The sequence below is a fragment of the Fringilla coelebs genome (genome assembly GCF_963513975.1).
Source record: "Fringilla coelebs genome assembly, chromosome: 3".
Lineage (NCBI taxonomy): Eukaryota > Metazoa > Chordata > Aves > Passeriformes > Fringillidae > Fringilla > Fringilla coelebs.
This window is the reverse complement of record NC_140030.1, coordinates 35112162-35128004: the sequence shown is the minus strand read 5'-3', so window position 1 is coordinate 35128004 and position 15843 is coordinate 35112162. Positions and strand designations below refer to the sequence as shown.

Below are 15843 nucleotides of genomic sequence, written 5' to 3'. Positions count from 1 at the left end.
TTATTCCTCTATCATATAATCTCAAGTGCTTTCCCACCCCTCCATTTTCTGCCAGGTAAATATTTTTGTATCTTTTGCAAGTTGATTCAAACTTCTTGTTTTACTTGCTCTTAAATCATAGTAAGTGCATCTTCCTCACCTCATCTCACTGCATTTTAAACTGATTTCTTAATTCACATAGGGGAAAATAGTTCCAACAGGATCACGTTTTCTATGGGAAGATGCAAATACAGTCAGGATTGCCAGCAGGTACATTTCAGTTAGAAACGTTTGCAAGTTGGTGACGAAATCCAGACATTCCTCTTTGACATCTACATGCCCAATCATCAATAGCAGAATCAATAGATCCCTTGAGAAGCAGCAAAACACACACGGCAAGTACATTTCTCATGGTTAAATGCAGAAATATATGCAAGTTGGGAGGAACATTCTGCCATTTTAAGGTTTAACACCATCATGCGCACCCTAGGGAGCTTATCACCCCCTGCTGGGGCACCCAGCAGCAGCTCCTGCCAGATGCCAGATGCTCAGGCTTGGCAGCCAGCATGGACTTGACAATTTTCTACACCTACTAGAATTTTTTACCTGTGTTGCCACAGCAACTCAGCACGTCCAGTTTGTGTGAAGACAGTAATATGTTTCCATGGGAACTAAGCATGCAGGTCTGCCCTAAAATTTCAGCTGGGAAAACATGAAATTTATCCAATAACAAGAAAATCAAAGAATGAAAGGCAGGTAGCTAACTAAGAGAATCTGTATTGCATACTCATAGGACTGTATCAAGAGACAACCACAGAATATTTACTCTGGCCAAGAACTAAGTAAATTTAGATTCTGACTAGAGTGTTAAGCTACTAATCACACACTCTAGGACAGCTCAGTAAAAATATTTTTTTTTCCCCTCAGTGATTGGCAGCTTTAATATTTATTATATCTGTTTAAGAAGTTGAAAGGGTACAGAAAGTTTGGGGTTTTGTCAATCCAAATTTCTAGGAAAATTACATAACCCCTTTTCCAAGTAGATTTAAATATCTGTAGAATACAAAATTAAGTAAACTTATTCTTACAGCTCTTTGTATGAAAACAGCTATTTTAATAGGACCATTTAAAGTAAGAGCAGGAAAATCATAAATGTATTAACTCTTTAGGAGTGCAGATATATTTTTTAAATAAACATATACAGGAAAAGCCTAAAGACAGTTAAAAAACAAAACCACCAAAAAACCTAAACTGACTTTCACAGTACTATTTCTTTACATTACTAGTGATCAAAGACACAGATATTGAGACAGATTTAGGCATCCAACTGGTCTTCAGATGTATAGAAGACATTGTCTGACAGGCATAAATGGAAGGAAAGAGACACTTGGCTTGTCACTGAACATTTCAAATGGCCCTGGGCACCCTTAATCCCACATCCAGCACAGCTGAACCAACTCTCAAGACCTGCACAGGCTGTGCTAATTTGAATTCTAGTGATTACAAAGAGAGCTCAGAAACGTAGCTCTGCCGCAGGCAGCTCATATTAGACATCTTGTTTTCAACCTAAATCCTGCTCTGGGGAGAACAAATAAAAAAAAGCACTGAACTGTAGGGTGTTGAAAACTTTTTTATGCTTTTTTTTCCCTGTCATTTCACCCCTTGCCCCTTTCAAACACGTAATGCAAAGAATGGAAAAGTGGAAAAGTATCTCAACTTGACAAAAGCAGTCATGGTACTTTCAATATCATCCTATAAAGGAGTAAAAAAAAGCTATAAGGTAGTGCTTATATGAGCAGAGATAATTGTTTTGTGTGTAAAACATTTTGATATTCACCTAACCACAGAATACTGTATTGAGTACTGGAAGCACTCACCCGAATATTTTTAAGTGCTTTGTTTCTCTTGCTTGCTTTTTAAGACACACAACTTGCTGTTTGATATACTTTATCAGCACCAGCTCACAGACAAACATTCAGAGAAAACTTTGAGGAATCACAGAATTATTTAGGTTGGAAGAGACCTCTAAGATCATCAAGTCCAACCTTTGAACAACCCCCACCTTGTCAACTAGACCATGGCAGTAAGTGCCATGTCCAGTTGTTTCTTGAACAATCTATTGCATGGTGACTCCACCACTTCCCTGGGCAGTCCATTCCAATGCCTGACAGCCCTTGAAGAAATTCTTCCTGATGTTCAGAGCCTTCCCTGGTGCAGCTTATGTCCTCTTGTCCTGTCACTGGTTGCCTGGGAGAAGAGACCAACTCCCACTTGGCTGCACCCTCCTTTCATGCAGTTGCAGAGTGAGAATATCTGAGCCTCCTCTCCAGGCAAACAACCCCAGCTGTTCTTCATATGAGTGAGGCACCCTCCAGACCCTTCACCAGCCTTGTTAACCTCTTTTAGACTTGCTCCAGCACCTCAATGTCATCTTTGTAGTAAAGGGGCCCAGAACTGGACACAGCACTCAAGATGCAGGCTCACCATTGCAGAGTACAAGGGTACAATCCCTGCCCTGCTCCTGCTGGCCACACTATTGCTGATCCAGGCCAGGTGCCATTGGCCTTCTTGGCCACTTGGGCACAGCTGGCTCACGTTCAGCCATTGTCAACCTGCACCCCCACATCCTTTTGTACTGGGCTGCTTTCCAGTCAAAACATTTTGTGCCTGTTTGATCACATCACCAGCCAAAAAGCTTAATGACAAGAAAAAAATCTGACTGCCATTTTAACATCAGCATTAAGGCTGGGATAATTCCTAATGCAAGCAGCCAGACCATGAGCATTGCTGCCTCCAAAAAACATTTCCACTTTATTTTAGATGCTTAGCCTGGTGAACATCACTTTAGGAATGTATTATAAAATTTATGACCTGCAACGAGTCTTTCAAGTATTAGAACAATATAAGTAAAACTTAAAAGATCCAGTTCAGACATTTTTAACAAATTGTATCATATCTAGAGTAGCAAGTTGAAGTAATGGCAAATGACTATTTGTTGCTGAGCTACTCACACATTATCAGTAATAACAGATCTATTCAAAACTCCAAACAATATCTGAGGCTTTTAGAAGTATGACAATTAATCCTAAATTACATCTGAAAAATCCTCAAAGTGCCTAAGGTTTTGAGACCCAGTCCTGGGGAAAACACGCAACTCTGCTTATCTCAGCAGAACTTTGAAAAGTGTCCCTTCACTTAACTGCACTATAGATACCAAATTATGACTGCTCTCAACTACAGTCCTCTGAAATAACTTGTGACCTATGGGCAACAACTGACAACCAGATCCTTTTCTAACTTCAAGTCCAATAAACTGACGAGGGGCACTGAAGAGATGACAGTTCAGTTAAGCATAGCTAGTCACTATCAGATAGCAATTTTAGCCTTTTTAAAGGGTACAATTAAGATATTTTTCTTGAATGTATTAATGCCACAACTACAAGTCTTGAGTCTTAGGAGAAAGAAATATCCATTCAACACAACAGGAAGACAAAAACAGTCCTAGATGTCACACAAAACAACACCTACATGTACTAATGACAGCATCTAGAAGGGGAGTAGCTGCTCTGCTGCTTTTTTCTCTCAAATACTATTAGGCTGCAGATTACTGCCTCATAATAACTCATTTTTAAGAATGGAGTGTAAAAAACCACACTGATGGAAATAACCTCACTTAATACTAGTGCAACCTGTCAAATATTTTTAGATATTTCTGTGGTCCCGACCCTGTGCTGTCATGTTTTTATCTTCAGATTGTATCACAACAAAGGATGCCTGACATCAGTCAAATGGTCACATGGGAAGTTGTGTGGGAGTGGGAGATCAAGACTCCATGGCTCTGTTTTGAGTTCTCAGCTGAGTACTAAGCTTGTGAAAACCTTTCTTTATAGCACTTTAATGAAAATACAAAATATTTTGCAGAAATGCATGAAGTCATGTAAAATTATTATTTTTTTATTATTTGATGTAAATTTTATATTTTACCAAAGGTACTTTTCTTCTTTGTTTACAAAGCCAGAAATGTATCTGGATCACTTGCAAGTCAAATAAGAGACATCACATGAAAAGGAAAATTTTTCAATGACCGATTACCTGAGTTACAGTGCAATATTTAATTTCAGACAGTACTGCTCTTTGGATTTTTACAGTAAGAAATAATAAGCTTTATCGAGTCAAAACCTTAATCAGAGCTTGTTGCAAATTTCAGAATTCTCATGAACCAATAACATGAAACACCTGACATTATGTATACTATACTTTTTTGCTTGCCTCTACAATAAATTAATACCCTGGATGACTTAAATATTAGCAAAAATATTTACAAAAAGAAGATAAAACACAGTATAAAACTTCTTTTCCAAGATACGCTTCTTCCAAGAAACAGCTTGGTACCAAGAGTGAAATTTCAAGTCTTACAAAATTGTTTCTCACTTATTTAAATTCATGAAGATAAATAAATTAAATTGAATTATACAAACAAACATTGATATCCTCCTATGGGTTTATGCAGTAAAAGCATGTATCTCTTCTTGGGAGTATCCAAGGTCCTTCAGATACCTGCAAGTCAGAAATCAAGTTGGCAATATTAATATTTGGAACTCAAAAGCCACCATAGACACAGATGAAGCATACCTTTAGCACTACTTCCTTGTTTTTATTCAGACATGCACATTGAACTTTATCTCTGCAAATACCTTTAGAAAACAATCAATGTCCAGGAGCTCAGATATACCTCATAAACTTTTTGGGTAATGAAAACAATTTCTAAAAAGAAATACAGATATCATCTGAATTATCTCAGATTTCTCAAGAGGCAGCGTAATTATTGGCCAATACATGTTGACTTCAGCAGGACTGCAGAAATGCAAATGACATCATATTGGTTCAACATTTTGAAGCTGGGCTTCAATAAATTTCAAGAGAAATTTAGAGGACCTTTTATCTTAAAACATGCATAAAAAACAAGAAAATATTAGGTACAGACACAAATAAATGCATTAATTTAAAAGTAATTGAGAAAAATGCTTCTGATAGAACAACTGCTTTGAACTTCTGTATCTTAATTTATCAAGCTAACACCAAAAAAGAAAACTTATTTCCTATTATTACAACTTTTCTATGAATGTCAAATTAAAAGCAGCATTTAAAACCTTGAGGAAAAAAGGTCACTGTAAAAGAGTTGCTTTTAGAAAGTTCTGGACAACGTACTAAGTAAACTCATGAAACTTATATGTTGCTGATACTTTCTTAGCTACACATAAATATAAATATGCTCCTCAAGTATGGTGCAAGGTGTTTAATTCCTTTTTTTGTTTGTTTTAATTTTGAAAATTTTCCTACAAAGCAGATAAGATAAGGCCATTTTTTAAAGACTACCAAATCAGAAACACTACTGGTGATTAGGTGATCAAATTCTAAAAAATTCTCACTTTCCAGTTCACTATTTAAAATACTCACTGTACTCCTTGTTCTGTAAAAGGTGCTGGACCACAGATGCAGATAAGCACTTTGGAATCTCTTCTGCTTCTTTTCACAAACTCAGAGAGAAGAGATGAAGAAATCTTCCCCTGTTTACCTACCCAGTCTTTTGACGGTTGTGAAAGAATGAATTGAACCTCAAACCTGGTAAGCAGAAGAATATTTCATAAATATTACCTCTGATTAGAAATCTGCTACACAAAATGCTAGTGACCAAGACATTGATGTTTCCTATCATTATCTTCCTGTTCTGCTCAGCTCCCCACTGCAGTATCAGATCTCACAGATATTTAGTCATCCCTACTGATCAAGTCAGTCACATCACGTCCAATATTGCGTATTTATTTAACCAAATCTTTCAATGTTAAAAAATTCCAGCTTTCTATTTCACCCTACAAAAAATCCTAGCTATGAAGCTGGGCACCAATTAAGATACTTAAGCACAGATTTTACTGCTCCATTAGCACTTTTACACAAATATTAGTGTAGCTCAATACACAAGCAGTGAGATAAGAATGCTTGGCCAAACTCATAAAAATGTCAGTACAATTTCAGTAATGAGAAAATACTCGTTACTGAATGCTGGTTCCAAAAACTCACTAACACAATAGCAACTGAGTACAAACCAAGCACTTCTGTATCTGAGGCTCCTATGGAAAGGGAGAGCAGGCTTTTACTGTAAATTTGCACAATGTCTAGACTACAAAGCTTTGAATGTGCCAGACATCACTAGGGTACAAAGTAGTATTGATTTTTCACTTCAATGTTGTGAAGGAACAAGTGGTTTCTACTGAGGAAGAATTCAACTAAGAATTAACCATAAACAAAACATATTTTTATCACATAACATCTAAGCAGTGACAATTTATCTTGTTGTAACAGCAAGAGAACTGAAATTAAAGGGTAACCTGATAATCCTGTGTCTCCTGACAGAACTATGGTGTGATGAATTAATTTAACATTACATGTGCATTACTTGCATTTTAATCTGCAATTACATAGTAATTGAGGGCAAAATGTAACAGTTATTAAGAAAAAATTAAAGTAATGAGCCTATTTAAACTTTTAATTTCTACATAAACATTTTCATAACCAGTGACACCAAAAAGATTTTTAGAAGACTTTTCTAAATTCAGAATGTTTCTCCTGGGGTACATTCTTGTTCTCTCTTCTGTGCTCCTTTTTGCATAACTGTATTTTCTATTGTTTAGGCTAAGGCAAATTTTTTTCTGCATCAAAAAGTTTCTCAGTTCTAAAAATCATCTAATCTAACATATCATCTCCAATAACCATCTACTAAACACTGTAAATCAAATCCCTGGCTTCCCATGGGACCTACAGAACATAACATTGCCTCTGCTATGCATCTGTGGGCAATGGATCTCCTTCCACTCCCTAGGTCTCATCACGTTCTTAGCTAACAGCTTACAGAATCAGAATCTGTCCTTGTGCCAAAGCTGCACAGTTAGTCTAAGACCAGGACTCCTTCTGTACACAGAGATGTTACAAGCTGTTCTCCACAAGACTTTTAATTACCTTTCATCTTTAAGAGCTAATTGCTCTAGCTGGTTTCTCCAGAGTATGTCATCCTCAGTTTTGTTGAAGAAGATCAGCTTCACTGTCCTTAAAAAAACAAAACAAAAATTAAAATTAACTGCAGATTGTTTCTGTAAAGAATCAGAACTTGATGCATCATACAGAAACCTTTTAGTTATATTTTTGTTTCCTCCAGAGGCATTTTAAGTCAAAATGGGGCACACTCAACAAGCTTTGAAAAACTTGCCTGGTTTAGACAGAACAGCCCCAAATCAGCTATGCTCCATCTTTAAATACTAAAATCATCTCATTCAGAAACTAGAATGTGCCAGAACCTTTACATGCTTCCCAGGACCCACTTTTCTGAAAACATGGAAAATAATGCCCACTAGTGCTCTAAATGTGGCATGGTGCACCACAGCATTGAGTGTTACTCAGGTGGGGGAAAGTCAATAAAAAGTGCATAGGAAAGCTATGCATTTTGTTCATGAGCTCAAAAGTAGAAACTGATTCTTTGGAGAATGATGTTTTGAGACACCCTACCCCCAGGGTAGACAAAGGTATTTGCTGCTGTTTGCTCAGTACTCAGCACTATAAAGAACACAAAGTTACAAACTTGGAATAAACTGGTCACAGTCTTGCTGGAAATAAGGGAGAACACAACTAAAATGAAGAACTGGAAATTCAGATATTAATCCCCACCAGTAAAGAAAGCTGGTTGACAGAATGATCACAAAAATTTAGATAACAAGTAAGAAGTTTCATCGGCCCTTTGTAAGGAAAGAGAGCAAATCTAACATACTGGAAAGTACTTCAAATTATTTTAGTACATTTCAATGAACTAAAAACAGTGATATGAAAGGTCATATGGAAGACTGCTCAGAAAGAGGACTTGGAGACCCTTAAAGGATTTTAACATGGAAGAAGAAGAGGAGATGGAAAGTTAAATTACCTTCTGAACAAGACTGATGATGAAAGTGGGACACTATATTAAAAGTAAATATGAGAACAGAGGGGTAATTTAGGAATGAAAGGGTGGAGACAGATACAATGATCAAGGAGAATCAAGAACAGATCACCAGCATCCTATACTTGAGAAGAGCATTAGCCCCCTACCTAGTGTTTAGTGCCTTTGCACTTCAGTCTTCTTTAAGAAATATACCCACGTGACTGCAGTTATACACAACCAGTAAAAGGAGCAAAACATCCTCATCTGAAAAAGCAAAGAGGACTAATATTCTTTTATAGTTAATACTTTGGCCAAATATAATTTGGCCTGTAAGAGAGGAAACAAGGCTGCAGAAAAAGCATCATGACTTGATGCACAAAAGGATAGTGCAGCTATGAAAGGAACAAATTGTTTTGCCCATTCACAGTAGGCAAGAAATAGACTTACAAGATAATAGGCAGACTTTGTCTAGACAGTAAGAATGAAAATCCAATTATCTAAGCCCATTATAGCAAATGCTGCCCAGGAAAGCTGAAGATTCGCAGCATTCACAGTGCAGCCCCAGAGGTTCAGCACCACTAACCTAGCACTCCAGACAGAGGTTACTTTGGCACCCTCAGGAGACAAGTCTGTCATTGTACTGATTATTCCTCAGATTTCTGCAATTTGTGTCCTAGCATATACAATCCAAGCTCATGGCTAGTTACTCTGCAAAGTAAGATCATTCTATGGAAATCATATTTATACTTATCATATATATATACACACATATGTATACAGATAAACATATATACTTAAGACAGTCTGGTAGTACTTTCCCTAGTACTTTCCCAAAAAATGAATTGAGGGTTACAGAGCAAATATAAGGCCAAGAAACCAAATTGCCTAGAAAAGTCAGAAAAACAAAGTCTTAAAGGGTCTACATATAAATAGAACCTGTCTCAGTTCAAGTCACTCCAGCACCTAACCAGCCTCCACAGCAAGAAGGAAAAAACCATTTACTTTGACTAGTAAGGAAACAGATGCTGCTGCACCCTAAACTAACACTGAGTTCCCATATGAAATTGTGCTTCAAAGAGCTAAAAATGTGTTCCCAAGCACTTTGTCAGATGATAGACTCATCCTTTGGCTTCACAAAGCCAGTCAGCCACTTTTTATCTGCTCCTGACAATACAGGACATTTTGGAAGAACCAAACAGTACAGTCTCTCTGCTCACAAAACAGGATTATATGTAACTACTGAAATAAAACAATCTAAGAATAGTGCCTGGATTTAGGGTTTTTTTTTTAGAAACAAACTTTTGCAGTCTATGTCATCCTTTGTAGCTTTAGTATGAAGATCAGTGTACAATTAATCTCTCTGCGTATCAAAAGCAGAAGTGCTAGTTCTGCAAGATATAACAACCTGTTCCCTTGACCAAGAACAAGTAATGCTTTCTTCTGTAGATTTTACAGAGTACAGAATGCATATGCAATACACATCTTTTCATTAATTCGAATATACTTAATGCTGTACTTACATAAGTGACATATAAATCTTCTGTGAAAACTGGAACTCATCTGGGAACAACGTGTTACTGCTGTTTAGCATAGTGAAAGCCACTAGCTAACTATTCTAATGGATCAGAGAGAAGCCATAAGTAAACAGTTGCAGTCCTCCTCAGTCCAAAAACCAATATCTACATTGCAATAGTTCCAAACTAAAAAAAGACACTCAAATATGAAGCTAATAAAAAAAAAACCCTCCTCAAAGTTTCTACTCAGTGAGCTCATTTGTACCACAACTAAAATTCAAAATGCAAATCAGTCCATTACATTGTTGGTAGCCAATAAGCAAATAAGTGGAAGTTGCCTCAGCCTCTGACACTCTTCCCTAAAGCATACCAGTTTTTGGTGTAAGTTGAAGAAAAATGCTTTCATACCGTTTTATTTAATTAACTTTTTTATTAACACTTAAGCTTGTGTGTCAGGAAGTCCACATACCTCAGACAGCTAACTTCAGTCAGAGCAAAATTCAACAGCTTAACCATTGGTGTGAAACCTGTGCCTCCTGCCAATAAAAGGAGATCTTCTGAAGTTTGAACTTGCGACTTCTTGAAGTTGCCTTCAGGATTGCTGACAGAAATATAGTCTCCTTTATTAAAAAAATTAAAAAGTAAACATTAATTTGATGAAAACAGGCTAATTAGCATTCTGATTTTTTAAAGGCCATTTCATATTGCCTTCATATTTGTGATATTAGGGTTTCTTTCAGAAAATATTATACGCTTCACATAAGGATCATTCTTGTTAAAAGAAGAGATGTACAAATAAAATGCTTTGACTCGATGAATTTTACACAATGAGAACACGAACATTTTCGAAGTCAGTATTAAAAATCTCCCTCTGTATCTGAAATGGAAAAGGAAGTGCATCCTAAGTCCCATAAAACAGACCTCCTTTCTTTCTGCAAAAGTACAAGAAGTTGTTCTCAGAGCATATGACATCAAAGCCATCAACTACAATGTGTGATACAGCTCACATACATCACTTAGGAGAGAGCTTTCTGTACTGGACAGCTCCTGTTTACAATGAGGACAAGCCTTTACACTCAGGGAATGGAGAGTAAGACTTAAAAGAAGTTTTAAGTAAGTCCTGATTAAGCAGGTAAACAATCTGAGGATCACAATACTCAGACAGTGAATCTTTAAAAATAATGCAATTCTTGCAAAACCAAACACAACCCCCTAGCAAATACTTACCAATTTGTAGGTGGTCAAGTGCCTGTGTGAACAGTCCATGGGAATAAATTTTAATCATTAAATATATATGCACACCATCATGGCAAGGTGGTTCTTGGAAATCCAGTGGCAAAAAAGGCAACACAGGCGTGTATGGTTTTACTACCTCTGTCCCTAGAGAGCAGAGAGAAATACTACTAAAATAATATGAAAAGTACTCTACATACAGATACTACAAACAATTACCAAAATAAGTCAAGAGTAGATAAATGTAACCTGTATATACCATAAAAATAAAACCATCCCATGCTTTTACACAAGTTATTACTTTCCACTGCACCAGTTTTTATTACAGAATTGAAAGCCTTCTACTTCCAATTAAAAATTTGAGTATGTTAATTCCATGCTGCTTAGCAATTCAGGACACAGGATGAAAAGATCTTGAGTCATCCCCAAAGAATATGAAAATCTAAACATTTTCATTAATTTTCAAGTACCACAGCTTGATTTATTTTAAATTGAAACAGCAGATTTTTAATACTGCACAAATATATTTTGCAGTATCATTTCAAAAAGCTATTGTATAATGACAGTAATATCTCAAGACCTGGACACTACTAAAGAATTAGGAAGGGAGGAGTAGGAGAAGGTCAAAACAGTTCTCAATTAATGGATGTTTAAAAATTCTTCTGAGAAGTCTCTATCATGTATACTGCAATCTAAGTGCAGTGACCAGTATAACTATTAATATGCAAATTTCAAGAAGTACCCTTTAAAATAGTAAATTGACATTTTGTTTTCTAAGCTTTCATAAAATTTTGAAGAATTGTACATTAAAGAAAAGCATGTGATTTTCAAGACACATTCCTCTTATAACCTCACATTATTGTTAATATTACACAACTGGAGCGTAAAGCAGTGTTACCATGACTACTATAAATCCCTCAGAAGAAAAAAAAACCCAAAAAATTGCAACAGCACCTTCCTCATTTCAAAAAAGCTGCAAAGTAAAAGGAAGTGACTAATGATACATATACATACACTACGTACATATACAATAACCTTCCCACACTTCAAATATGAACAGCACTGCTTTGGCTTTTTTTGAAGGGAGAGTTGGCAGTAAAGACAATAAGGTCACCAGTAAATGCCAGCCATCTCAATAATTAGCTTGCCATTAATATTAATCCAGTCAGTTCATTATTAAGTACTGATTGTGATTGTGGAAGCAGAGACTTGCTAACAACAATCAGAGAGTTAGTGGCCATGGACTCGGCATTTTCCCAACACTAGGTAAAGGATTTATGCAACTATATCCATTACTACATTCTCAATTTTTCTCACCTGCAATAACGTGCTTGAGGTAAACATGTTGTCCAGTGGGAACATGGAGATGTGTTCCCTTAGGCAACATTAGGCAGAAGAGTTTGGTGTCATGGGTAACTTCTGTCTTAGAAACCAACTTGCATTTTCTGTAGAACAGTCCTAAAAGCATTTTATTTGTTAGTTAAATCTCAATCTGTCATTCTGCTATTATATATCTTTCAATAAGAGAGACAAATGTGTGTATTTCACTACACACTTACAAAAAGACAATAAATAGATGCTTCTTTTATGATTACTTATAATAATTTTTATTATATTGGACTAAGGACTCATTTATAACATTATTTTAAGAGCCTCTGAGTTATTGACTGGGAATAAGTAGAGAAGCACCAAAAACTATCAGAACCATTTGTACCACACTGCACCTGCACTGAGTTCCCCATACAAGTACAGCATGGGTACACACCTAAGCAGACCAAAAGCAGCTGGTGAGATGCAAATGAAACAGAAGCCAGCACAGCACCCCACCCCTCAGCAACAGACTGCCCACAGCCACCCAGCAGGCTGAGGGAAGTGACTCTGCACCTCTGTTCTGTTCTTGTGAGACCTCACCTGGGGTACCCTGTTCAGCTCTAGGGGCCCCAGCATAAGAAGGATGTGGACCTGCTGGAGCAAGTCCAGAAAAGGGTCACAAAGATGAACAGAGGGCTGGAGCATCCCTCCTGTGAAGACACACTGAGAGAGTTGAGGTTGTTCAACCTGGAGAAAGCTCCAGGGCTTATAGTAGCCTCCAGTAAAAAAGGTGATAATGAGTTATTTTTTCTCCTCTACCTTTAGGAGAACATTTTTCAGCCAGGCCTTTGTTTCAGCACTGAAGTCTTTTAGCTCCAACCTGGAATATCAGTGTGATCACAGCACCACACTGCCTAAACAGGTTTGTAACTCAAGGGAACTTTCATGGGCTATTAGGTACTATATAAGGAAGCTCTGCAAAGAATTAAAAACAAAAAAAAAAAGAAAGAGAGAGCTAACAAGCAACAAAATCCCATGAGAAGCATTATCTAAACTTCATGCATCCAAAACAAGCCAAATAATTAAAGAAAAAAAAAAAGGCAGAGAGAAGAGGCCACTTTCCTACAATAATCCCACCATGTCATTTGCCATTTTTAATGTAGAATTTGTGACTAGTCCCAGTGGATACTTTTATGTAAAGCCTCTCAAAATTTGGCAGGTTCATGTATGAGAATACTTGAACATGACACCCTTCTAACAACACTTTCTACATTGGACCAATTTCAGTGATGCAACAGGGATTTTTCCCCTTTTTTTCCATGGTATTGAAAAACACTCACGTTGCTCACATGAACAGCTGAGCTACTCATGAACAGGATAAGATGCAAAGGAAATTCCAACCAGCCATCACCATGAGGATGGTCTGGTCTAGCACTGGGGCAGCTGCTCAGAGGGAATCTGTCCTTGGAGGACAGACTTTGAATACCTTGGAGGTATTCAAACCTTGACTGAACAGCTTTGAGCAGGAGGTTAGATCAGATGACTTCCAGAACTCCCCTACAACTAAGTCAGTTCACAGCTGCATTTTTCTGCATACACTGGTTTTCTTAAATTATTCAAACAGCTACTAGTCAGTTATCCACTACAAATGCCTGCAGAAACACAACGTAAAGCTGCTGACATGGAATAAATATTTCTTTATTAAGATCTTCTCACATCTTTCATCTAACATCCTACAAACCCCTTATTTTGAATGAACAAACATTTCAGATGAATCAAAAGAATGCCTGAAGCCCTGAAAAAGTGGAAGTCAGTAATTCTACTTGATACCAATCTTGAAGTAAAACAAAACATCAGCATCTCTCCAGCTACATAAATATTATGAAAAGTTTGTGGAAATTTGTTTTCTATCCTTCTTTTGAAAAACAATACACAATAAGATTGCAAAGTACAGTATGCCAAGATTACTGTCAATCATAAATAAATATGATAATAAAGTACAGTATGCCAAGATTACTGTCAATTCTGCAGACTTAAGAATTGCTTAAAAGGATGTGTGAGGTTGGTAATGTAACCCTTACCACTCATCAGCTAATACTCTTACACATATTTGGGCATGGAGAAAGAAGTTAAAAAACTGATTCATCAACTGATTCACGGTTCCCTGACAATTTTTTCACCTTTCCTACCTGACTAATTCCAGCCTTTTCCTCATAAATAACCTTTATCTCCCTCTTTTTAATTGCCACACTTTTGTCCTGATTCATTCAATGTAACTTTTGAAAACTTTCTAAGTAAACCTCTAGTTAAGACTGTAGTCTTCGCTACTTTAACTAAAATTAGTTCATTATCAGTCATTCCTATAGAATCTGAGGCCACAAGCAAAAACAACTGTCAAAGCAGAAAAGCCTTTCAATAAAAGGAGCTAGCCCCTAGTAGCAAGCTAAAGCCAAACAGTTGGTTTTGTCAACCCACAAAGCCATGTTTCTGTCAGATTCCAAAGATTTATAATTTGCTACTATAGAGAGGCAAAAGGTACTGTTCTCTCACCATGATGTCAGTGTCAAGCATCAAATTCTAATTTTTCAAAGTGACCAAAAGAGTTAGTGAGCAGGTTAGGTTGGATTAAACATATTGCAGACATCAAGTGGCAGAACTGCAGCTCCTGATCTAGGAGAAGCAGCCCAGCAGCCCCTCACAAAAAAAAATACAATCATGGGCTACAGACATCACTCTCTAAACTCATCTTCCACCTTTGCTGGATTCAAGAACTATGGTACCTTGATTTATAGGCATACAAATACCTTGATTTATAGGCATACAAGTTTTAGTAACAAAGTTGCTGTACAGATAATGATAGCTTTTGGAGAGTATCATCCTTCTGCATACTGCACGTTCTTCCTTGTCATGAAAGGGAGTTTGAGAATTTTTCTTAAATAATGTTTTTTGCTTTTCTTCAATGATAAAACTTCAGTGACAATTCTTATTTCTTAGTTACTAGTCATAATCCTAGTGATGCTGCAGTGGCAACATTAGCCTGTTGTCTTGGGAAAAAAACAAATAGCTCCACTATATTTCCATCTCAGGTAGAGGAATTCCACCCCGTTCCCAGCACGCATTTACCACCCAAACATGCCCACCAACCAGCTGAATGTTAATCCTCATTTTGTTCAGGTTTCTTGGTTATGGAGCCTCAAGTACTACTACTACTGCCAACATAATAGAGATTAGACCACACAGCTAAAGGAAGGTGGCTTCCTACCACTTCCTGCAGCAGACCAGTCTTAGGAGTTAAGACAACCACAAACCCTCACTGCTGACCATCAAATCATCAGTACCTTCAAATGCTTCAGTTAATTACTAGATTTCACAAGCTATCTCATATTAGTCAAGAAGGCCAGCTGTGCTCATCCTAGATGGCGTCTCTCCTCTCCCAGAGGATAAACTTCCCACTGAATCAACACCTTCTAAACTTTCCCTGGTTACACAGCACCCGGTCACAGCGTCAGTCTTGCTGATACACAGTAAGTGCTGCAGCAGCACTCTGCTCCCTTCTGGTACTTCCAACCAAAAAACCTCTATGATCTTCCACCTGATCTGTACAAAAACCACTGCACAAAACAAGGAAACTGCATCCCACTTCAGCCCCCAGAGGCAGCAGCACCTTGTTTCTTTACTGAACATCTGCCAATAGTTGCACACTCTTTAAAACAGCAGAACTTAGTAATTAGATAACTTTCCAAAACAGGAGTCTCAGTAAAAGTTTAGAATCATTTTCAGAAGGAAGAAGCAGTTTATTCTCCATGGGAAAAAACAGACACACACCCAAATCATCCCTACTAA

General features: G+C 37.2%; 1 protein-coding gene across 1 annotated transcript in view; it reads right to left on the bottom strand.

Moving 5' to 3' along the window:
- Nucleotides 1–3950: 3950 nt before the first annotated feature.
- Nucleotides 3951–15843, bottom strand: part of CYB5R4 (cytochrome b5 reductase 4) — a 30440-nt gene continuing 18547 nt past the window's right edge. The window contains exons 11-16 of the mRNA XM_084203019.1: nt 12007–12147; nt 10684–10836; nt 9926–10076; nt 6994–7080; nt 5437–5601; nt 3951–4536 (exon numbers count right to left, since the gene is read on the bottom strand). Coding sequence (XP_084059145.1) covers nt 4482–4536; nt 5437–5601; nt 6994–7080; nt 9926–10076; nt 10684–10836; nt 12007–12147 — 752 coding nt within the window. The 3' untranslated portion in view covers nt 3951–4481. The remainder of the gene's footprint in view (nt 4537–5436; nt 5602–6993; nt 7081–9925; nt 10077–10683; nt 10837–12006; nt 12148–15843) is intronic.